The following is a 26,098-nucleotide window of genomic DNA, read 5'->3' as shown; positions in this document are numbered from 1 at the left end:
AAATAGCAATTCTTTTATTGTGTTCTAATGTTCTTTAATAAACTTTATGAGAAAAATTCAAATAAGGTATGGAAAACTAAGAAATAATCTGAATACACTAATAAATGATTAAATAGGAAAATAATTTCTAGAGGATATGAGATTTAACTTATCAATTTAATCGCAGAAAATATAACTAAGCTTGGGGTTAGGATTAGGTTTGGCTACTTTCCTTGATTAGAGATTCCAATATTTTCTTAGTTGATTTTCTGCATTCACTGATCAACTCCCATTAATGGTTCTTCCGAGGGTTCAGAATTTTAGGGTCACAAACTGTACCGCCTATATACTCAAGTGTACTCACTCTACATTTCCCTGTTTTCCATCTTAAAAGATCAACTTTGTTCTCTCTTCCATCTAGATTTGTATTGTCTTGTAGCTTTACATGAACGTCCAGGTCCCACGTTCTTCATTCTAGCCCAACACAGCACCATCTGAGATCTGCTTCTGATAACCTGTTTATATAAGTTGTCTAGATCAAAAGTATTTACTGGGTATATACTTATCATGCCTAGCTGAGCTAGGCAGGATAGCAGGGACCAGAAAATAATGGATTTGTTATTTATTCTCTGTGAATTAAGAAAAAATTTCTAATGTGCCTGAAACCAAAAGATAACTATGAATTAAGAAACTGAATAAGAGTTCAAGGATGAGAATAATTAATGAAAAAAAATTAACACTAGCTCTAGGTTTACAGGAGAGAAAGTTAAAAATGCATTATAGAGTTTTTATTTTCTGACAAAAAAGAGCCAATATCAGTTTATCAACAGAAACAATTTTTCCTAATATTGAATTCTAAGACAAATTTTTTGTGTACTTTATATTGAGAAGATAACATAATGTCTTTTGGACTAGGATTCCACTTCATAGTAATCTTACTAAATTACTCTCTTTGTTTAAACATGCTTTCCATTTAGACTACAAACTTCTGGAGGCCAGGGATGATGTGTTTTAATCTCTTTCCCCAGTACTTACAGGGTGGGGTGTTAAACTGAATAAATAAATATGTATCTTTAATAGTTTTCTAAACCATTTCTTGTTTTGAAAGCAGAATATTCAATTTAACTTGAAAAAATAATTTCTATAAAGTCAAACTTATGTGGTCCAGGTGGCTTTACTGTAATTTAAATTTATTCAATAAAAAAGGACTGAAAACCTACAACAAACAATATGAGGTGAAAAAGAATTGACATACATGTAGGGGTTAAAAAATCCTCAATTCTAAAATTAAGACCACGGTGGCTTAGAAGAATATCACTTTGTTTCCTTAAACCCAAGAAAAGTTTTAAAACCATAGTATGATCATCTTTGAGTTATAAGAGCAGGAATAATGATAGTTCTTCCCAAACAATCTCCTTTATTGACATAGAAATCTTATAACCAGTCTACCAAAGATAAGCCCTGAGTATCTAAATGACCTTACAATGTAGTATTCCACTCTATTTCATGATCCAAGCCATGTGCATTGGACTTCTGTCCTGATTTATCCCTTCAGAAACCTTCTGATTTTTTTTTTCCTATTGCTATAACCTCTTTCTCAGAAAAGGGTTCTATTTCTAAATCTCCAGTCAATGGTTGAAGCCTCAAATCTTACTTTATCTTTTCCCAAGTGCTGAATCCTGTTTTTCTTTTTCCTTCCTTCCCCATAAGGCAGTGAAGTGGGGTTTGGTGAGGGAGAAGAGGTACTCTTAGAACCAAGGACAATATTCCATTTGCTTAGTTATCATCCAATGCCTTGATTTTCTGTTCCCTGCAACCAGATTACACCTCCCAATTCAAACCTGAGCTGACCATACTCTGTAGATACCTTCCTAGGGTTAGTTCACCTGCTCTACCCCCCAAAGCTAACCTCTCCAGTGGAATTAGCTCTTCCTGAACCCATCATGAGTTCTAGTAATAAGACATGTTTCTCAAGCTTTACCCTAATATGGATTTAGTATGCTTCTAGTCTAAGTCTGCCTAGCTCCCCTGTGTTAATTTGAGTAAATTATTTAGGAAAGATTGAGGTCTAACATAAAAGATAGAAGTTAAATGGTTTATATTTCTAAATTTTTCTGTCCCCTAAGAGCTCCCTGCTCCCCACACCCCCACAAAGAGCTTTTTTCAATTGTGATGTCAAATCAGAGGTTTCACTGTGGTCGAGAACTTTATTTGGGGAGTGCTTGTACTGAGTGATCAGCATAAGGCTATGAGAACAGAAAAAAAACAACTCCATTATTAATTAAAATGTGTTTTTTCTATAGTTCTTCTTAAAAAGGATACAATAGTCAATCATGCTCTTATATCTATAGTAAAATACAAAATCTCTCATTAAGATCTTTTATAAAACCAATGGTAAAATAAATATTTCTTATAGAAAGATTCATATCTAACAAATTAATATGTCAATTTTTCTGAGTAGTCCTTAACATGTTATTATGCTAATTTTACCAGTGATTTCCTGGAAGTCTTTGATGAATCAAAAGATAGAGTGCCCAATCTCTCAGCTTCACAAATGCGGGGCAGTAAGACCTGCATATAGCCCATCTATGTGAATATTAAAAAAGCCTCCTGCAAAGGTTATTCTAGTGGAGTAACATGACTCCTTTATTGTACAAAAAGATTCTTATAAAAGATTAGTAAAATTTTTCTCCATTTTTGCATTCTTAACAACCTGATCTTGATGTGACTGACAAATATAAACATTAAGGAGCACATTAGGTCCTTAGTGAAAATGATTTATCAAGAATGGAAATGATCACAAGTAATGCCATACTTAAAGGTGAAATAAGGAATGCTTTTCTCTTAAGATCAGGAATGAAAGTAGGTCCACTCTAGCTACTTCTATTCATCATTGTACTGGAAAGTACAATTAAACACTCCCCACCCCACAAAAAAGGTAAGATTATATGGTCTTGAACATAGGAAATCTTAAGGAATTTACCAAAAAAAGCACTAGAACTAATAAATGATTTCAGTAAGGTTGCAGGATATAAGACCAATATATAAAAATCAGTCATATTTCTACATACTAGCAATGAACAATGAAAATCAAATTAAGAAAACAAATTCATTTAGAATAGCCTCAAAAAGAATAAAATGCTTAGAAGTGATTTAATAAATGCAAGACTTGTACATTGAAAACTATAAAACATTTTTAAAAGATCTAAATAAATAAAAAGGAAGTCCATATTCACAGATCAAAAGACAATATTATTAAGATATCAATACTCCTCAAACTGATTTACAGATTTAATTCCAATCAAAATCCTAGCTTCCTTTTTTGCAGAAACCGACAAAATGATCCTAAAATTCAGATGGAAATATACGTAGAATAGAAAAATATCTTCAAAAAGAACAAAGTTGGAGGATCCATCCTTCCCGATTTCAAAACTTACTGGAAAGCTACAGTAATCAAACTAGTGTGGTGCTCGTGTAAGGACAGGACTATACACCAGTGGAATAGAATTGAGTCCAGAAGCAAGCCCTTAAATCTACAGTCAAGGGTACTAACACAAATGGAAGGGGAAGGAATAGTCTTTTCAACAAATGGTGCTGAGACAATGGAATATCCATGTATAAAAGAATTAAGTTGGACCCGAACTTCATACAATATACGAACATTAACTCAAGTGGCAAAAACAAAATCTGTATAAATTGGACTTCATAAAAATAAAAAAAAAAACTTCTGTACTTCAAAGGGCACCATCAAGAAAGTGAAAAAATAGAGCACAGAATGGGTGAATATATCTGCAAACTACGTATCTGATAAGGGACTGGTCTCCAGAAATATAACAACTCTTACAGCTCAATAGTAAAATGATGATACAAGTAGAAATGAACAAAGGATTGTAATATGGTCTTTCTTTTGGGGTCCATATTTTCTAAAATTAGATAGTGGTGATGGTTGTTTAATTCTGTGAATATACCAAAAACTACTGAGTCGTACACGTTAAAAAAATAAATTTTCTAGTATGTGATTACATCTCAACAAAGCTAAAAAAATCTCAATTATGTCTCAATAAAGATATATGTTATATTTCAAAATATTTTTATAAAGTTAAAAAATGGAAACGAGCAAAAGTGAGTTAATTATTAAACAAAAAGTAATGTTAAACTCATGATTGGGGATGAAGTGGAAAGTTTCCTAGACTGATTCCATATGATGCCACATAACATTATGAGGATGCAATTATATCTCAGTTTATAATAATTTTCCCCTTTGATTGAGAAGATGATACTTTGAAGAGTAAGTAATAGAGAAGCAATCTTCTCAGTCAGCTTGACAGTTGGGGACATCATCAGAGAGGAGACTATATGAGACTAACCAAAAGAGTAATACTGTGTAATATGAAATAACTGATTAAGCAGATTAGTCAATATTCAAATGGAGGATAGGAAGAAATGAATAAGTTTACTTAGTAAAAAAGTTATTGTTAATGCTTATTCTATATATCAGTCAATTAACTGTGTAGATATTTAAGGTTGCTCATGTTGTAATATATACTGCTGTCAAATTTGGGGTAAGGAGAATAAGGGCAATATTTAGAGATAAAAGATAAATTAAAAAAGCAAATTAGCATGTACTAAAGTTTAAAACTGTGAAACATATTAAAACTATAAAAAATGAGAGTTAACTGAAAATACTTTATGAAAAAAATCTAGTCAGGAGAGAAATTTGTATCATGTAGGGAGCCAGAAATTCAACTTGTATTACAAATGGTAAGTTTATTTTTGGTGAATTACCTACATTTTAAAGTAGCTTTGTAAAAAGCATTTTTGGCCTCAATTATTTCGATACTATTATGGCTCAATTTTTATTTGGTTTATCACCACCTCTCCCCCCATCCCACCTCATTCTACCTTTCCTAATTCTTTTAGACCCATTCCATTTTCTCTTCTGTATAAATCCAAATCTGGCTCTAGGCAATTTTAAAAGATCAACTCAGAGTAGACTGAGGTTGAGTGTCCTCATAGAGTTACCTCCAAAAAATAGTCCTCTATCAGCTGCTGAAGGTCAGCTTAGGCTGCCTGGAGGCTAGGGAGCCCAGAATGGAACAATGGCAGGAAAATAGAGTCCCCTTCATTCCTTAATTCACATGCAAGTGAGGTGCCAATCAAGTGCTGACAAGCATGGAGAAACTAAAATCAAAAGTGGGTAGAGATACACTTTCAAAAGGAACAGTTTTCACACATTTCTAAGTGATGTTTTTAATAGTGGTTGTGCACATACCATTAATAACATGAAAAAGGAAATTAATTAGAAAATACTAATTTCATATCAGATGAGGTGATTTCAATAAACGAATGAAATATATTTATTACAATTTTTTAATGTGTTTGATAAAATATAACAAAACTCAATTTAACTAAGGATAAGAAATCTGAATGCAAACTGATTTACTGAGCACTGCAAATAGAAAAGGTAAATTGAGATTAGAAACTGGGCATTGACAGGAAAAGCTAATTCATTTCCAAATAATAGAAAATTTTAAGGCTGCTTGACTTTGTCAAATTATAACCTAGAAAGACAAGACCAAAGCACTCTGAAATGACCAACAATGGAAGAAATGAATCACCTCATCAAAGCGGCTAGTGAAAAAGATGGCGAAAAAACTTAAAACTGTACTGTTTTTAAATGACAATTAATTTCTAACAAATGAGTTCAAAATTTAAACAACGAATATAAGGCAAAAGTAAGCTGCATTACTTGTAGATGTCTTCCTAAATGAATTTGGCAAATGCATTTTGATTATGACCATCAATTCTATCCCTGTATAAAAGAATTTAGAACACAGAAATGCAAGGCTTTGTAAATGATGGTTTAATAATAGTAACTTTATATACTGACATTATTTTTTATATTGGAATTATTTTAAATACACAGAAAAGATAATACAGGGCAGATAGATATATTACTTTAAAAAGCTGATTATCAATTCATAAAATAAATTGTTCTTCCTTTTTGCCTTTAATAACTGAATGCTGGAACTGCTACCAGAGCTGTCGTATCAATGTCTATTTTTATAGGATCACAGAGAGTTTGGAGAATTGGAAACTTGAGCTGTTACCATATGATGAAAATAAAAGCAGTGAAAGGCATATTTTTAGTATTACTTTTCTCATTATTGTAGTAAAGTAGACACTGTTTTTATAAGGTAAATATGATCAGGTTCTACGATTTCCTACCATAAAATTAACATTGGTTTTGAAAATAACTCTCTTAACTATAATGTATTCTTCAGGAGAAATTCAATACTTTAAGGTAGAATAAAATCATAAATTATGCTCTCAGTTTTCAAAAACAACTAGTAAAATATAAAAGCTCTAAACTATTTTGAGCTCTAAAAGTAATTTATTTTCAGGTCTCTATTAGCAGTACATTTAATTTTAAACTACAATTATAAACAATTTTAATTTAGGAAATGGTGATACCTTTTAGAATATGTCTTAACTGGCACCCATTTTTCCAAACAAAAGGACTATAAGTATTTGCATATATTATTGCAACTGTACTATCCATACAGTTTACATTGAAAATAAATTTTCTTAAAATTCATGACCTAAAATAATAGAATGTGAACTTGTATGAGAATGGTAGAAAAACAATCTCTAAGCATTCAAACATAATGTTACAAATTAGGACTATTCTATGTTGTGTGTGTGTGTGTGTGTGTGTGTGTGTGTGTGTGTGTGTAAAGTTTTTAATCAGGAGCACAATTTTATGACAACTTTTAAAAAGTTAAACTTTACTGAAATCCAAAGGATTTAACAGCAGCTGATATGTATAACGTACTATTGAGACAACAAATCTAAACCATAATTTAAGATTTTCACAATTTACTTTCTTATAAAATTAATATTAAAATTTTGAATGCACATAAAACAATTTCATATATTATGATGAAAAATCCTGAGAGAATATTTGTCAATATTTTAAACATCATGACTTTTCCCCTAAGAATATTGGGAAGACTAGGTTAAGAATATAATTCTGCTTTAGGCAAAACCAAAAAGTTTAAAAATATTTCAATTTTTTTTTTGTTTCTTCATCAATGCTATGTTTTAAAAACCCTTTTGAAATTAAGTAGAAATATAATGGACTTATATATATTAATCAAGCTGTGTCAAAGTTTATGGTAAAATTCATCAGTGTGCAATGATATTTGTTTAGAGGAATCTGTACTATTAGGTCAGGAACCACTGTTTCTTTAGTTGCAACCATCTGTACATCCCATTATATACCTCCATCAGTTACCTCACAAAAAGTAGCAAATATAGGAAGTTGATACGATTGCCATTAATATTTTAAAACCTAAACAAGGTATATTACATGAAATAGACTTCTCAGGCCTGGTGTTGCCTGACAGATATGCGATGTGCCAGTGGTTATATTATATTCCTCCTCCCATGCATGCACCTCCTGCAGAGATAGCAGACTACAGAAGCTGACCCTTACTGAGACCATCTTGTCTCTCTGACAAAGCTCCTTTTTAACTTCTTACTTACTGGTTACTTCCTGCGATGGAGAAAAACTTTAGCTCAGCTTGTGATAATTTCACAGGCCCTGAGGACCCTGACCCTAATAGCCTCAAGGTCAGAAGTCAAGTCTTGTTCTGAAACATCTGTGTGCTTTATATTAAAGTTGAACAAAAGTGGAGAAATATCCACCAGTGTGTGACAAGAAGGACAGGCAAAATAGGACTGACACACTGGTCATCTGTTATTCTGGCATCTTAAGTTCACTTTAGAAATTGTCCAAAATTCACTTAAATTACACATTTTATGTACAAAGATTTTTATAAACTGTCTTAAAGAAAAAGAAAAGAGAATGTGTTTTATAGAAATCTGAAATTAGATTAGTTTCATAGGCTTTCAGATATATTTTAAGTTGTTACTGCTAGTGTCAATGAAATTACATGTTTAAGTAACTTTAATGGCTTGCAAAAAACATAAGTTACATTTATAAAAACTATATATGTATTATGTGTATGTGTGTATATATATCTGTATATATCTATATCTGTAAAGTTAAAAGAACTATTTAAAAGACAATATTCACATTTTAGAAAGTATGTCATACTAGTATGTTAGCTATCTGAAAATGCTCATTATAAATTCAAATAAATTCAGCAGTTAAAAGTACTTGAAATCGTTTCTAAAGAGTGAAATCTATTTAAGAAATTAACGATTTAACTTATTTTTGATCTTAAGAGAGCATAAGCATTTGTAAATTTAGGTCAGCAAAATTATTCTCAAGTGTCACCACCAGTTTTATATCTAAATTATGTGGGTAAGCAATAAGGTGTGGGGAAGTTGAAAAGGTCATGGGAATATATTTAACTTCCATGAAAAGAGAAATATATAGCAAAGTTTAGAAACATAAAAATTAGACAACCAATGCTATACCTACTTTTAATGTCCACTTAAGATTATTTGGATTTAAAACTGTCAAATGCATTTTAATCCAATTAATCATTTCATTATAGCACTGGTATCTCCCTGTGAATAAAGGGTTATGAATATGGAGGCACAAATTCTTCACAGTGCGTTGTTAGTACTGATTATATTTCATATCATTCATATTGGCACAAGGTATAGTACTTGTAGTATTGTATATAATACAGACAAAATTCAGAAATCTTCATAATTTTTTCTCTCGTGCCTATTATACTAATGCCGAGAATCATATTATTTTGAAATGCAAAGATATTTTAGCCAAGCCATGAGTTCCGCTTAGAAACAGTTTAGTGGAAACTTTCTGGTAGTTTTAATACTAATTATACAGATTATGGTCAAGTAAGTTGTAGAGATAAAAGTCAGGCAAAGATTATCAAAATATTCCTGACTATTCAAAAAGATCTCCTGAAATTTTTAACACTTAACAGATAATATATGCTTTGATGGTGTACATATAAAACAGGAAACATAAGTATCATAAACTGTGTGGAAACTGGGGCTATAATGTAGAATAAAACAAGTAATATGTAAATAAGGAACAGGCAACAAGCTTTCAGGTTAGCATTTAAAAGCTTTGCCAGAATAAAATAAGTTTACTCTTTTTGAACATCATAAAATTATTTACTCAAAATACATGATCTTCAACCTTTACAAAATAATTTAAATTAAAGATACCAACAAAAAAAGAATGAAGGAGATAAACCTATAAGAAGTTTGCGAATTAAAAAGAGTTAAATGTGTGCTTACCAGTTCAACAAAAGCGAGTCCTCCATAGCTGTGAGCAACAAAAAATACATTCTCAGCTGCAGACTGGGCTATGAAATGGTCCCACACATAGATTGCATGTTCTTCAGGAGAACCATTTTCCTATAAAAAAAAAAAAAAACCAAATATCATGTATTACATACTGTATCTAATTATTATCATAGTAATCAAAAATTAAATTTTTATGCTTATGTAGCATAAAAATAAGGTAGTTAGTTATAGCTTATTCGAAATAACAATATAAAAGAACTACATTGAAAATTCAAATTAGAGAATGAATTAGTATTACATTATTAGAAAATTACTGCTAACTTAACTGCTACTATAATCTGAAACGAAATACTTAAAATAAGCACATTTTTGAGGAAGAATTGCATTTTAGGTATAGCTGAGACATTAAAATATATCTAAGTACATCAGAATTATATAGTAGAAAACTATAGTGTTCTTATGATAAAATAGTATAACGCTAAAAAAAATCAGATGATTTCTATATGTGTATCTGAATATATTTATATTATACATATATCTAAATTATTTGACTTATAAAATTTTAACTATCTCTGCTTATGAAAATAAGCAGAAAATTAGCAACAAATGTTTTCTATTTATCTTATTTAAAAATATATCTTTTTTTCTAAATGAATTTTCTATACAAATCTTATTTGGAGACATAGACCCAGGGCCTTTTACATTTCTCCTAAATTCCTAAACCTTAATAAATGTATGCGGTTTGCTTTAATTTCAAAAATGCTATAATAACTTCATTTTGTTGTGTTTATTTCTATAGCTGATGCATATTGTAGTAAAATCTGGATAATGCGAAAAAGAAATAAAAAACCCAAAGAGCTAAATAATACCAATCAAAGAACAAACTGCTAAAAATTAAAACAGATCATGAAAATGTTTTGTACGAATATTTCTTGGAAGCTTTAACACCAAAAGACTAAATTCCCTAAGAATGTTATGATATTATACAATAAAATTTCCATCTCAGAAATTTTATACTATCATATTAAGGTCCATATGAATGAATTCACTTGCCACAAAGAAGCTCATGTTCCCTAATGTCTGTCTCCCCTTAAATTTCCAGAGCTCTAGACACAAGGTCATTTCCTTTTAGATGTCCCACAGATAGTCCAAACTCAACCAATTCAACACTCTGCTAAAAATTTCCTCTATAAACCCATGGCATTGTTTTTAACTGCCCCCAACTGAAATATGAACATCATCTCTTATTTCTCTCTCCCTCAAACTCCATATATAATCAATCATTAAAGTGTTGTTAATTCTGTCCCCAACTTGTCTCTTAAATCCAGCCACTTCTCACCATTCTCATTTTCTCTAACTTAGCTCATGCCGCCATCATTTAACATGTGGATGATGGCAACAGTCTCTAGCCCATTTTCCCTGCTTCTAGAATTGCCCACTTATATACTTTCTCTCGAATTCTGTAGTGAGAACAACCTGTCAAAAACCCAAATATGATCATGTTTCCACATCATTCACTTCCTGCTTAGAGCTCTTCAAAGATTCTTTACTGACCTCAGGATCAAGTTTGATCTCAATAAAAGATCAAGGCCTTTCATGATCTACCTTCTGCCTCAAACTGTATTTGTCACCACTTCCCTGAAAAATATGATGACCCAAAAGAAACCCTCTCCCCATTATGAGAGATCACGGAGAACGTTCTCTGTGTTCCAACTGCAGGGAACAACTTGCTTTAACCTAATTGTGCCATGCTTTTTTTCGTCTATTTCTTTTGTTTGGAAAGTGACCCCTGTGTGCTGTGCCCTCACTTCACCCGCCACCTTCACCTGCATAATTCCTACTTGTCTTCAGAACTCAAACGAGACATCACCTTCTATGGAAAGTCTTCCTGATCATCCCCAAGGCGAGGTAATGTCCTACAACAATATCTTGTGCCTGCACAACATTATTGTGCTACATGATTTCTATGGTGATTGCTTGTTAGAGTATCAAATTCTTGAGGCCAAGAGCTGTGTCTTGTTCATGAAATCTTAGAGGAACAAATAAATAATGAAAATACAACATTTATCTTCAGTATGACTACTTACAATCTTGTAGTCATATACTAAAATACAAATAAATATATTTTCAAAGATAACTATTAGTAACATAAATATGAAATTACCCACACTTAAAGTATACAAAATAAATACAATAAGTGGAAGGAAATCTGTAAAGGGCATTTTTGGCTTTAATAATTTAGCTTTTATTAGTTTTCATTAGTTTTATTAGTTTAAAATGTAGGAAAATGGTTATCATAAATATCATGATAATGGTTAACTCTTAAGAAGAGAGACAGAGTTGTAATTGGGAAATACAGTTCTAGTAGCTGGCAGTGTTTCATTTCTTAACTAAGGTGGTGGTTGCGCAGTGTGTTCTTTATAGTTATAGTTAAACTGACATGTTATTTAGTGCTTTTCTGTACACATGCCTAGAATGACCATAGAATTTACTGTACAAACCTTTGAGAGTAAAGAAGAGTATTATTGTGGCAGTTACACTGGGAGAATAGGTCTAAATGGGACTATACAGAGAAAACCCAGACACCTGGCCACTCTAGTTTTATCTCACAATGAAGGAAATGTAAAAACAAAACAGGAAGACAGATAACAGTTTCTACCTGCTGATAGTTGGCAGAACAATCTTAAATACATGGAATGGTCCTAAACGTTCTTCTATATATGGACAGAATAAAAAAAACATAGGAGATTAGATTACTGTTCCCATGAGGCTCTGTGCTGGAAGTGGAGGTGTAAAAATGATAAGAAGTAAGCCATGATCCTGGTCTTTTAATGTGTTTGCAATTTCATAAGCGTGTTACATAAAGGTATAAGGAGCAGTAGTGTGGATTTATTTCTGACAGACTGTCTTGCCACTAAATCTAATATGCTCATTATAAATCCATATGATCTGACCTCAGTGAGGTCCTCCCTGCTTTCTTCTCACAGTTGCCAATTCTTCCTTTTTACTGTTGAGATCCTATCTGTCCCATCCTTCCCACTCCCACATCAAGTTGGGTTCTCTTATAACAGATTCTTAACTAGTCTCATTTCTTCTAGTCGTTACTCTGTTGCCAGATCAATCTTCCTGAAGACCACCTCTGACTGACCACTCTCCTACCTGAAAGGTCATTTACTGAAAGGGTTCCTATTGCCTATTAAATAAGTGGCACTTTTTAAGCAACATCTTTTCTAAGCCTATCTTTTCACTTCTTTCTCACTATTTCCAGGGAGCTTCTTTAGGCTCCAGGAAAGTCTGGTTTACATATTAATAGTCTCAAAAGTCAAGAGAAAACTCTATCATGGAGTTTAATCTGGGACCTCATAGGTGATGCAGCTCAGATAAGACAAAACCAAAAGGCAGAGAGTGTCTCTAAGGTAGCATGTTCAGTAATCCATATATGAAGTGATAAAGACTATAAACACTACGCAGGGTGATAGCAGAATAAATGGAAAGGAACGGAGGGAATGAGTCATTACAAGGGAAAAATTAGCAAAACTTTGTGACTCATAGGATATGTGAAACTGCCAACCAGGCCCAAATGACCCATTTATGACTAAAGAAAAGCTAAGAACCAACAGTTCTTTCTACTAATCACATGTAAAGACTTCTGTTTTTAGAGATTAGTATTATATCTGAATCTTTTCCTCCATGCTCTGTGGAGACAATATGTGTTAACAGTGATTTGTCAATGTAGGAAAAAGAAACCTCAAGTATCCATGTGTCCCGACAACTTAAATATTTTCAGTCTGACTTGAAGGTCATCAAATTATTCTTTTGTTTTAGATTTTGAAACCAAATATTCTAAAAAGTGAGACCCAATTGAAAAAAAAATGTCAACACTACCCCCATAGGGGTCAGCTATAAGCATGACTAAACAATTACACAAGACTATTTGGGCCACATGACATCCATTGGCCCAAAGAGACAGGTAGAAATGACAGTTTGCCATCAGGGCAGCACCAGGTATTCATTTTCAGTGGAAGCCTTGCAGCAGTTCCTGTAGCAGACCACATAGCCTTCCAGCAGTTACTCTCTTTGGCCATAAGGTACTAGCTCAAGAGTGAGGGAATCAGATTCACCTTGGGCAGATGCATGAGTTATACTGACTTAAAAGTCTTATACATAATACTTGCAAGAACTTCATAAGCATGGCTTCCAGGGTCCCTGCCTGTAAGGGATATGCCAAATTACAAGAGTTACTACCATGCGGGAAGATCAAAGCTATGGCCTTTATAGTTTACTATCTCCTTCTAATCCAGAAGCAGTTTACCATTGGCAATGTTGCCTAGCAACCATCCACCTAGAGGGAATACTGTGGTATGCTTCCCAGAACTCCTTTTAGTTTAGGTATATGGTACTCATTTCATGAGCTGTGCCAGTTTTGGCACTTGATGGCTTTAACTCTGCAGGAATGGCTCACAGGGGAAAAAAAAAAAAAAAAAAAAAAGCTCTCTTGCCTAAAGGTATAATCCCACTTCTGAGGCAACATACATCCAATAAATGGTTGAGATGATGTGGATCTATAAAGACCTTATCTCTTGCCTCAAGGCAGTACATCTCTGAAGAGCCATCCCAGATCCAGAGACCACTACAGATTTAGATGAGGCCTTTGCTATAACTACACTGCAGTTCAGCAACTCCAGATTCCTTTTTTTCTTTTTCTCTCCCCTATGGGTACTGATCCCAAAAGAACTCCCCAACGAACTTTCTGCATGCAACTTCAGAATCTGTTACCTGGGAAATACAACCTAAGACACCATCTTATCAGTCTTCCAGTGACATAGTGCTAGAAAGTTAACTGAAAGTCAGATTCTCATGCAGATGGGGAAAGAATTTTGCTAGCCTTTGACTCACTACATCCTACAGGAAATATGTGGAAAGTATTTATACCTATTTACATGTATTATTAATCTGCCTATGTTAAAATTGCAAAATTTTGTAGGCTCAAGTTTACCTGTTACCTCTACTATTAGCCATGGTAGTTCAAATGGAATCTTGTACTATTTCAATTATTCTTCTCAATCCTGTTATTTCTTTAATCTGCCATGCCACTTCTTCCTTTTAGAATATAAGCATTTTGAAGAAAGATACACTTTTAGATTCAAACTATAAATACAAGGCATGGTATAGGCATTTAATAAATGACTAAGAATGCTAGGGCTATTGGCAACAATACTGTTGACAAAATATAAAGTGTGTTTCAAAATCCAAGTCAAAGAAGCTTAAACTCCATTTCAGTAATCTAGCTTCTAATAATCTGGAATGCGGCAAATGACTGAAGCTCAAAGATGTTTATCACTGCCTCACTCATAACAGCAAACATCTGGATAAAGCTTAAATGTCCGATAATTCAGAAATGAATATTTAAGTAAATTACAGTTTATCTAAGGAAATATTATATAGTTATTCAATGAATTTATAAAGTAATACATGCAGTTCATCTAATTTTATATGTGCTACAATTTTCACTATGTTGAAAGGCTTGAAAAAGACTAGAAGGAATCAAACAAAAATAATAAAAAGCAGCTGAACTGTCTATGGATTGTGGATTATGAATATTTTCTAATTTTAGCTTCTTTACTTTTTTCTGAACTTTCTAAAATTTCTACAATGTGCATGCTTTTTATAATAAAATAAGTAAACAATGAAAAAAAAATCAGAAATTCTACTGGATGATTACTGCTGGCTTCTTAAGGAGAATCAGTATATGAGCCAGGTCTTTACATCTTCATTCATATCTCACAAATTTTAACACCTGATCTAAACCACCACATATTTACAAGTAGAAAACTGAAAAGGTTGTTTCGAATAGGTTTAGGAATAAGAATTGATGGCTGAAAGTTCGATAATAACTAAAGAAACAGAAAAACCAAAAAAATTAGAAGAGCACATAGAACACAACAGTCTTGAGACGATTGTTACCCAGCAACATGAGAGCAGTGGTGCATGGTAACTGACAGGAACAACAGTGATCCCAAATCATCAAGAGAAAGTTAACGATGCTACGTGAATTCCATTTTTTGAAGCACTGGTGACATACAATTAAATAGTTTTATTCAAAATATTATTTTACGAAATAGGTGATAAAGAAGATAAACCTTAGCTATAGAACACTTGGCTTTCATTGTGTGACTATTTCCCAAGGCTTTCACAAAATTATGGCTTTTTATTATTCAGTGTTTAAGAGAGCTGAATCCCATCATTTTGAGATGTAACAAATTCTGCCAAATATTTACTTCCTCCTACAACAGTTGAGTATAATGGTAGCACAGGAATTAATATACCTGAAGTAGTTTTTAATATAGATTTCTGACAATGAATTACTAAAACCCCAGTCTTATAAATGAGGTGATGCTATTCCAAGGTAAATTTGTGTCATTCCAACCCGCAGCCCACATTGTGTCCACAATCATTATACATTTATAAACCATAATCTGGAGGATATATATTACCAGCAGTGTATTTTGAGACTAACCAGATTTTAATAGGAAAGACTTTCTAATATGCATTAATTACAGAAATGCAAACATACTAAATCTACTCTACAGGTTTCTCCATGAATTTCACATTAGAGTACATTTTGTATTGAGCAACTTCAAGCTAGATGATTTTAGAATATGCAAAAGCACAAAGTGTATGAAAGAAAAGAAGTAAATCCACTATTACAGTTTGTTGGTGGCAGAATGCATAGGATATTTACACTATGGAATTCAGCTGTATTCAGAGTACAGGTTGAATTTCCTGATGTACTCTTTCCATCATTAATTGTTAAATGCCAAATAGAAGTGATGCAATAACCAAAGCCTTATCAACTATGCCAGATTCTACTACCTAGGCATTGCAAGGTCTGCATTTATGATGGACTACCTGAGCTGATAACACATGGAATTATCTAAACAACATTTGCATATTTGTGTAATTATTTTCTAAGGTTAATTAGCTCCTGTAAAGCATTTCGCCCTTTGAGACTGCTTACAGTGACAGGTTCACATATTTTCTGAACCACTGCCAAATTTGACAGGTTTTTCTTTGGCTAACCTGTTGCTACAAAGTTATAAAATAAGTGCATCTATAATATATACTTTAAACTTATAATTGATTTTAGGAAAAGCAAAATGAAAATTTAATGAATTTAAAAGTTTTTAAAATGTTTAATTTTAAAATCAAAACTTCGAAATTGTTTTTTTTTACTTCTTATAAATCTTTCTGTGATTATATTGGTAAGTATATCAACTAAGAAAATTTGTGAATAAAAACATCCACCATTTTTGATTTTAAACTTTAAACTCTCACATACTTATGTCACTAATTTCAATTCTGTCACATACGTCAACCCCCACCCCAACACACCCTGCCCTCCAGCTGCCCTTAGTACTATTACTGACTTGCTGTTCACACTGGAGACATTGACTGGAGAAAGAACACTAATGTAAAATATATATAATTTTATGACAAAATTTACGAATCAAAGTTATTTCTTTTAAAAAGCTAAGACTTTTCATTAGATAAAATACAGCTCAATAAAATCCAAATGGGAGGCAGATATCCAAGGCAGATAGATTTATGAGGATACAAAAATGTAAGTTACCATCTTTCTCCTAACCAATCCACAGGTATAAGACGAAAGAAAATTTATATTTTTAGGAACTAGCCAGTAGGGTATCCTTCTAGAAGAAATGAAATACAAGTACCATATGGCCCTAATTCAGAAAGGCATATGCAACAAAAATTTATGCTTTAATTTTAAACTTTTATTCTGTTAACTCTTTTGTAAACAAATAAAATATAAATTATACATTAGTATAGAACAAAGCATTTATAGGAACAGCTATGCATAAAATATACTTTATAATGTCACATGGGATGTAATTTAATTTTAATCCAGTTAAATAATTTGGATTAAAAATTTGAGGTAGATAAGAGTAAAGGAGATCAAATATATGGTGATGGAAGGAAATTACTCTGGGTGGTGAACACGCAGTTCAGCGTACATAGGATGTATTATTGAATTGCACTTTTGAAACCTATATAATTTTATTAACCAATGTTGCCCCAATAAATCTAATAAAAATTTATCTTCATTTTGGCATATCTGAAACATGGTATCTTTTTTAAAGTATATGCATTTGTGTTTAATGATGATATAGTAAAGCATACATATAATGAATACACCTTAAAAAATAATCATTATTTGGCCTCTAAATATTGACCATATGAAGTTACCAATACTAGACATTTTTGACCTTAAAAATGGCAATTTCATAAGTTCCAACCTTAAACAATGAAAATAGAGAAAAGAATCCATAAACTAGAGATACCTTGAAACTATAAATTTTTCTCTACATTTTAGGTGTCAAAATATTATTGACAGCCATCAGTCTTGAAGACAAATTCAAAGTTATATTACCTGTCAATATGGCTATATTAATAAATTATAAATGGTTATGAACAGAGCATATTCGTAATGAATATAACTGACAGAGGATCAGGATTCAGAACCATTTGAATTTCACAGATATTTTAAGCTTAATATGTGGTGATTAAGTAAACTCTGGACTGATTTCCCAATTCCCCATTATATTTTCTTCCTCCGGTCTTTCTCATCCAGTTAAGTGGTAACTCCACAAATTCAGTTGTTCAAGCAAAACATCAGGAAATCAACCTTGACATCTTCCTCTATCTCTTATGCTTATCCAACTTAATTTATCCTCCAAAATATTTCTAGAATCCATAAACTCCTCTCAAGTTCCACTCTCACTATCTCAGCCTAAGGGATCACCATATCGTGCCCAGGACACTAATCACTTGGAATAGCTACATCTTTTCTGTAATTCAATCTTTACAATGACTTTATAACATAGATATGCTAAACACACCAATTTACAGAGATTCATTAATTTTCTCAAGGTCATACAACCTGACAGATTGCAAGCTAGTCTGTCTGGTTTCAGGATCTGAACTTCTATGCTATACTACCTAGTGTTTTAAATCATATGTTAACGTGTTGTTAATAAATGGCTGAGAGATTGAGCTGACATAAAACCTTTGCTTTTTATCTGTCTGAATATAAAGTTTAAATAATAATTAATAATTAATATAAAGTTTAATTAATAATTAATAAGAAGCTAGTAAAAAATGGATAAGCAAATAATTATGGCCCATTATTTACAGAAATGGTGATAAATGCTTTGTGATTGGGCCATAATTGCCGCAAAACGAGTATATCTCGGAATGGAAGGCAGATAGAGATTCTTAGATTCCAAAACTATGCTCCTGAGCATTTCCAACAAAATGAACACTGATAGTCCCATTCACTTTAATAAACTTTAGGCTTTCTTCTCTTAGTTCAATCTATAATGCAATATCATAATATTGCTTCAATAGCACATACTGAGGCAAGCACAGATCTAAATACTTTTAACTCATTTAATCCTGACAACAACCCTATGAGGTAGGTACTATTATTATCCCCACAATCAGATGAACAGGCAAAGAATGATTAAGAAACTTATTGAAGAAAATTGCTAGTATATGGCAGAGCCAGAATTCAAACCTAGGTAGTCTGATTCCATAACTGTAATCCTGATTACCTTACACTGCACTGTTAACATACTTCCCTGTATGTAAGCATAACTGGGGCTGCTGCTCTTTGTAGCAATGAACCAAATTACTAAAGGTCTTTAGGAAAAAGAGACAAGTATTGCTTATGTAGACAGCATGTACTGAGGGCCAGGTTCACTGAAAAACAACTTTGTGAAATGAGAGTTTGTTTTCTGAACATTAAACATATCATTCTTTATTTTTTAAAATTACAATTATTGGAGTGACACTGGTCAATAAGGTGTCAATCTTTTTATCACTTAGGAATATATACAGTAACGATTATAATTTTACTGTACACCAAACCCTCACTCCCACAAGACTGAAGCACTCATTCTCCCATCTGCTTTGAGTGTTGATGGCTAATAGCTCTTGCAGCTAAGGATCCCCCAAATCCCTCTCTCCTGTTACTGATTTCAGGAGAAGAGATTCATGATTATGCTTCTTTTATGGAGGGTAACAGCTTCCACTGATCAGTAGTGATGGGGAAAAAGTGTCTGGCTCCTTTGCCCCAATTTGAGAGAACTGCATAGGACTATCTTTGCTCCCTGTGAGGGCCAATGATGACTTCTTCACTTCCCTTCACTTCACTTTCCTTCACTTCACTTGCCCAAGAATAGTCCCCAGTAAATCTCCTAAATGTCTGTTTCCCAGAGAATCTGACCTACAACAGCTGGTTCCAGTGAGTGGTCTGAAAAAGTTGACTCTAAAGTAGAAATTTTGGAGCTAAATTACCTACTGGCGATAAGACCTCAATGCCAGCTGGCTGGCGATAAGACCTCAATGCCCGTAGTAGGTGGACAAATAAACTCTAGCACATAAGAGCACTGCAAATGTTAAACACTTTCACAGTGATAAAAATGGAAGAATATATTGGTAGAAAGGAATACACCAGCAGGTACAAGTATTGGCATTGAAAAGTATGTTATTACAGGAACTATGGGATTGGATGGCTATTTCCAAAGACAATAGATACTTTGGAGAAGGCAATGAAAGGCTGAGAGTGATTAACTGGCACAAGACTAAGTGTGCGTATGAAGAGGCTCTCACCTACAGCAGCAGGAGGGCAAAAGAACCTAACCACCAGGCCCAGTACTTTAAAAAAAGCAGAACTCTCAGCTCTGGAATATCTACAATGTGGGGGTGGGGCTCTGATTAAGAAGGAGTGGGAACCTTATACATTGGATGGGGGAAACTGTGTCATTTAAGTTCCCAGATTCCCTTGAACCTCCAGGGCCTGCAAAAGTAGCCCATAGCTCCCAGGTAAAAGCAAGGGCTTTCCCCAAACTTGAAGGTGAGGCTGAAGCCACTGCCTTTAGAGATATGCTTCCTCTACCTCCACTCTCACTTCTGCCTTTGGCTCTATCCCAGTAACTAGGATTAAGCCACCATATAACCTAGTTAGGAAACTGCTGGGCCTTCTGAAGGAGGAAAAGGACCACACTGAAGGTATTGCAGGGCTTAGCCAATACTTACAGGTAGGGGCAAAGGGAGTTCACATGGGACTAAATTATGAAGGTGCTGGATCAAGGACGGTAGAACATTAAATTGGATAAGGGATAGTTTATTGATATATAAGTACTCCCTCAGGATTCAGGATTCAACACCTGTCTAAATTTTCTATTGCTCACAAATTTAGTATCTTATAGTTCTGTACATTAGAAGTCTGATTTGGGTCTCACTGGCCCATAATCAAGGTGTCCTTTCTGGAGGTTCTAAGAGAAATTCCATTTCCTTGCCTTTTCTAGCTTCTAGAGGGTACCCTCTTGGCTTTCAGCTCCCTTCTCCTGTCTCAAAGCCAGCAGCCTTGCATCTCTCTGACCACTCTTCCATAGTCACATCTCCCTCTCTGACACTTATGTCGGAGTCTCTCTTCCACTTTTAAGTGCCCGAGATTACATTGGGCCCACCCGAGTAATCCAGGATAATCTCCCTATTTTAAGGCAAAATTGGTGCATGAATGGAGAAACCAGAGTGGCAAGGATGAAAGTGATACATAGGCCTACAGGCATGCATGTATTTCACTCAGCAAAGCTGATCTAGCTACTGCCATTTAATGAATGCTTCAGTAAAGTAGTAGAGTGAGAGGCAAAAGAAATGCCTTTGGAACATGAGTGTGCATATGTTGGGGAGGATAAGGTTAGAAGTCTATTTTATAACCCTATAGGTAATTAGCATTTTGACAGCACACTGAACACATGCCAAACATTTTAGACAGTTTAGTCTAGAACATTCTCTAGAAAAAATGGTATAGTCAGAAGCTAAGTATGTCTTATAGTATCTGTATCCGAATCTAATACTATAATTACAATATAACAAAAACCCATATGTTGACCCTGAGTCCTCAAGAAAAAGTTATGTTATTTTTGGTATACTCTAACAAAGGCATTATATAGCACAGTTTATAGAAATTTAGGGGGAGGAGGAAGGGAGATTATCCTCAGGGATGTAGGGATTTCTTGGGGGCCCTGGGAGCTGAGGCTTTTGTGTAGGCAGGACAATTGTTAGGCATCAGTGGATAAAAATGTAAATGCTTATGGTTTGATATTTCTACTTTGTAAGACACATGTTAGCCAGTTGGAAAGATTATTTACAATTGCCAGAGACAATATATTCTCTCTCATTCTCTATCGCTCTCACACGCACACGTGTGCACACACACACATGTGCGTGCACACACACACATATACATACACACACTAGACGACTTCCATTCTTATCCAGATGGTGCCACTGAACTAGCCTTATGACTTTCAGTGGTTCACTGACCCTCTTGGATGCTCATGTTCCTTATCTGTATGTGGAAAGTTAATCTTGGAGACCTCTAAACTTGTAACTTTTTCTGATAAAATAGAGTAAAAACTTTGAGAACAAAAAGAATCAGAGTTGCTATCCTACAGGAAGGTTGAACAGATGAAAAATAAGGCTAGCAAACAACATATATGAGCTGTTTATAGCTGGATATACTACAAAGATAGAACTAAACTACCTATATACTTTTGCCTTGTCACAATTAGTACAAAAATTTAATACACAGCATGCATTTTAGAATGTTTCCATCCTAAGAAAAATATTTTACATACTGCAAACCTAGATTTCTCACCATCTTCCAATTAAACTGAAATTTTAACACATTTTAGTAAAAATAAATTGGTATCATTTATCAGCAGATTTTATTTTAAAATAAGGGCATCACAAAACACAAACACAGAGCACAATTTTACCATGCTATTGTTAATATTTTGTATGTATAGCAAACATATCCTTAATCTACTTAATAAGCAAAATATGAGAAAAAATAAGGAAAATAATATTTATTTTTATCTATTGAAAACTGCAAACATTAAAATACAGCATTCTTAATACAAAAATAAGGGCAGGGGCTGTATTTTATTATTATTAATTGTTACAGTAATAACAGTGCTAACATTTATCAGGAGGTTACTATTTACCAACTTCGGATCAGAAACTTTACATGTATTAATTCATACAATCATCACAATCACACTGTGAGGTAGGTACTGTTATGGTTCCCACTGCGTGGATAAGGCACAGAGAGGTTCAGTAACTTGCTCAAGTTCAAACAGCTAATTAATGCTACTCAGGATTAAAGCACAGGAAGTGTGAGTTGAGAATCCCTACTTTTAACCCCTGTGCTACCCTAACCCTCCCCCTGGTCTTTCTATCTTCCACAGGATCTCATGAGTTGATTTGTACAAAGGCCTTCAGTTTTAATTTGCACTTAAACACTTTATTAAGAAGTGAAATTTAAAATAATCTGAAGGCTTTTCTAAAAAAATTATAGGACATTTATTTAACTTCTATTAGCAACAGGATAAAACCACTGAAACTAGTACATTCAATAAAAGGATTCTAAAATTTCTAGTTTGCTTCCTTTTTTGAGACTAAAATAATATTTTCTTGTTCTCTTTGGCATCACTAATCAGACCACATACACTTTCTCTGTAGAATATGTAATTATTTGAGACTGAACCCACAAGTGAGAATTCTGAATATTAGAAATACATCATGTGCTAAAGTATGACTTAAGTATCAGATTATTAATAGATAAAATTTTAAACAGAAAAGATAAATGATAAAGTAAAACTGTAGCCATTTTAGTAAACCAGGCAATCTCAATTTTCCGATCACAGAACAAAAGGCTTCAAAAAACTCTCATATACTATAAATATTATCAGGACTAGACTCACTTGGTGACCTTGCTGGCATCTAACTCCTTTAACAGTATTTGGAAGTGCATTGTTTCAAATCAATAACTAATTAACAAAGTACAAAAGAAGTTGCACTGTTTCCTTAGCTCCTTGTTAAAAATGGCTTTTGGCAGCACATGGGCAGAAAGGTCGCTTTTCTAACATCTCCAAGAGCCTTTCAACACCCTGCCTCTGTCAGATTAAATTACTTTTAGCAATTAATTGTCATAAGTTAAAACAGAAGCACATTTGTTACAGCAGGCTGTCATAATGACATGGTGAGTAGTTGTTTTGATATGAATTTCTTCCACTGACCTTCTATCATATCTTAATTTTTGTGGTTGACCTAACTGGAAGATTGGGAGCATGTCTTAACTCAGAAAGCACAGGCCAAACCTTAGAGGTCTTCGGATGAGACACTAACAAATAATTGAAAAAAAATTTTCTACAGATACTTTGAAAAGCAGAGGTTATGAAACAAAGAAATGTGTAAATTGAAAATTTAAAAAAATTTAGTCTTAATTAACACAAAAATACAGAATGTAAGACAAATTAAATTTTCTATTGAGTTTATAAACATATTATGGGATCATAGTCAAATTGTATCAAAGGGAAACATGTAAAATAGAATGGTACAAAGAAATATTAAATGTTTCTAAGAGGTAAATTTCAGTAAGTACATATATCATATAAGTACATAATATATATCTTCTATTTCATAAACACGCTCTTTATAAAATCAGTTACTAATAATTCCTTACCAAATATTATTCTTTATAACTCTTTAACAGAACAGAACATTAAAACTTACTTTCATTGAGGATTATAACACTTAGATAAATCTAGAAATAGGTCAGATAGTATTTTGAACAGTAAATGACATATGCAAATTTTCATCTCAACAATAAAATATTTTTCATATTTGATTTTTTTCCTATTGCTATAAATTTGCTGCATTTTTTAGCTATTTTAAAATTTAAGGGAACTTCATAGAAAATTAAAATAGGTGAAAAATAGGCCATCTCAAAAGGACAAGGAAAATGAAAAGGCATGACATTTTCGAGAAATCCTAAACCTATGAAAACAGTGATAACAACAGCTAACATTTTTCAAGAGCTTACTCTGAATTAGATATTGTACTAAATGTTTAGTATGTTCTAATTCATTTAATCTTCATGATACCCAGGGCAATAGCTACTATTATCTCCTTTTTACAGACAAGGCAACTGATACTTAGAAAGTTTAAGTCAATTGCCCAGCATAATGTGCCAGTGGAGTTTCTTTGACTTTGGATCCTATAATCTTAAGTTAACCCTACAGTACTTTTTATATATGTATACACACACATACATCTACATACATATGCTCTGTTTAAATCTCCATAACGTTATAAAATCAGTTACTAACACACGTCTAATTATCATTATTTGCAAAAGTGCTCAATAGCAGAATGGGCAAGATTAATACTATATATATTTAACATTTGAAGTCAATATAAACTTTTTTTTTCCCCAGAACTATAAACTCACTTTGCTAATTAACTGGGTGAAATGTCCCTTCCAGACAGGTGTTGTGAAGGCAACTACATAGTGGTAGGAAAGTTTCCATTTAAATAATTTTATTTCCAACGTTCGGATTTTCTAAATTAAGCCATTATGTTTTATATTGATTGTGTTTGCAGTTAAATATTGAGGTTCTACGTCTTTGAGGTATTTTTTTTGCTCCAAGAGTATATTCTGTAGCACTGAAAGATTAACATTAGAGGCAAAACAGAAGTCACTCATTTTGTCAGATCATCTTGGTTAAGCATTTTTATATTTCAGAAAGTGTTGCAGACAGAATATAACTGACTGATAAAATATAACCTGGTATTCTTTTCCCTTCATTGAAACCAGTGGAAACTCTTAGTAAAGTAGCTCATTTTGAGGAGAGAAAATTATTTAAATAGGAATTATTTCATTATTTCTTGGAATTATATGAGTTTAGAAAACATGGTTTTCCACTTATTTGCATACCTATCTATTTTACAAGGGAAAAATTGAGCTCCAGAGGTCTAAAAACATTTGTTCATTATTTCTCAGTGGTCATTGTAGCTACTTCATTGGTTAAAATTTCAGTTCCTAAAAAGGTATGAACACTAACACACCTTACATTGCATGTGTTTTATAAATCTTTAATGTGACTTCAACTACCCCATTTCTTGATTCTCATTACAATCTAATGGAGTACACAGGTCCTGGAAGACCTCTTATAGTCCTTCCTTATCTTTAATTCTCATCTAATCTATTAGCATATCCTGCACATTGGCCATCCTAAAACTATTTCTAAATTGACACCTAAACTACTTCTAAGATCAATGATCTACTTCAATTGCCTAGGAAGTAAAATTGAGTAGATATGCACTGGGAAATAACAGCATAAAAAGACTGGCAGTGAGCTGGGGGCACTGCAAACTGGTACAGCAACTATGGAAAACAGTATGGAGGTTCCTCAAAAAAAATAAGAACTGATCTACCAAATGATCCAGCAATCCCTCTACTGGGTATTTTACTGGGTATTTACCCCAAAGACTTGAAAACCCATATCCCAAAAGATTTTTGCACACTGATGTTCATAGTGGCACTATTCACAGTGGCCAAGACATGGAAACAACCGAAGTGTCCTATGACAGATGATTGGCTAAAGAAGCTGTGGTGCATATATACAATGGAATATTACTCAGCCATAAGAAGAGATGAAATACTGCCATTTGCGACAACATGGATGGACCTAAATAATCATGGTAAGCAAAATAAGCCAGGCAGAAAAAGTTGAAAACCACAAGATATCACTTTATGTGGGATATAAACCTAAAAGCAACAAATGAGCAGGACAAACAAACAGAGACTCATGGACATAGACTATAGATTAGTGGTTACCAAAGGACTATAGACTAGTGGTTACTAATGAGGTGGGGGAAGAGGGGGAAATAGATGAAGTAAAGGGGGTCAAATATAGGGTTTAGGGGGAGG

The 26,098-nt window shown here is 33.2% G+C and overlaps 1 protein-coding gene across 2 annotated transcripts in view; it reads right to left on the bottom strand.

Moving 5' to 3' along the window:
• The window catches only part of FAM172A (family with sequence similarity 172 member A), a 352,017-nt gene that overhangs the window by 162,391 nt on the left and 163,528 nt on the right, over positions 1-26,098 (bottom strand). For both annotated transcript variants that reach the window (XM_036225594.1, XM_016164963.2), the window contains one exon: positions 9,226-9,345. In XM_036225594.1, coding sequence (XP_036081487.1) covers positions 9,226-9,345 — 120 coding nt within the window. The remainder of the gene's footprint in view (positions 1-9,225; positions 9,346-26,098) is intronic.

This window comes from Rousettus aegyptiacus, unplaced genomic scaffold (assembly GCF_014176215.1).
Source record: "Rousettus aegyptiacus isolate mRouAeg1 unplaced genomic scaffold, mRouAeg1.p scaffold_m13_p_8, whole genome shotgun sequence".
Lineage (NCBI taxonomy): Eukaryota > Metazoa > Chordata > Mammalia > Chiroptera > Pteropodidae > Rousettus > Rousettus aegyptiacus.
This window is presented reverse-complemented; position numbering and strand designations above follow the sequence as displayed.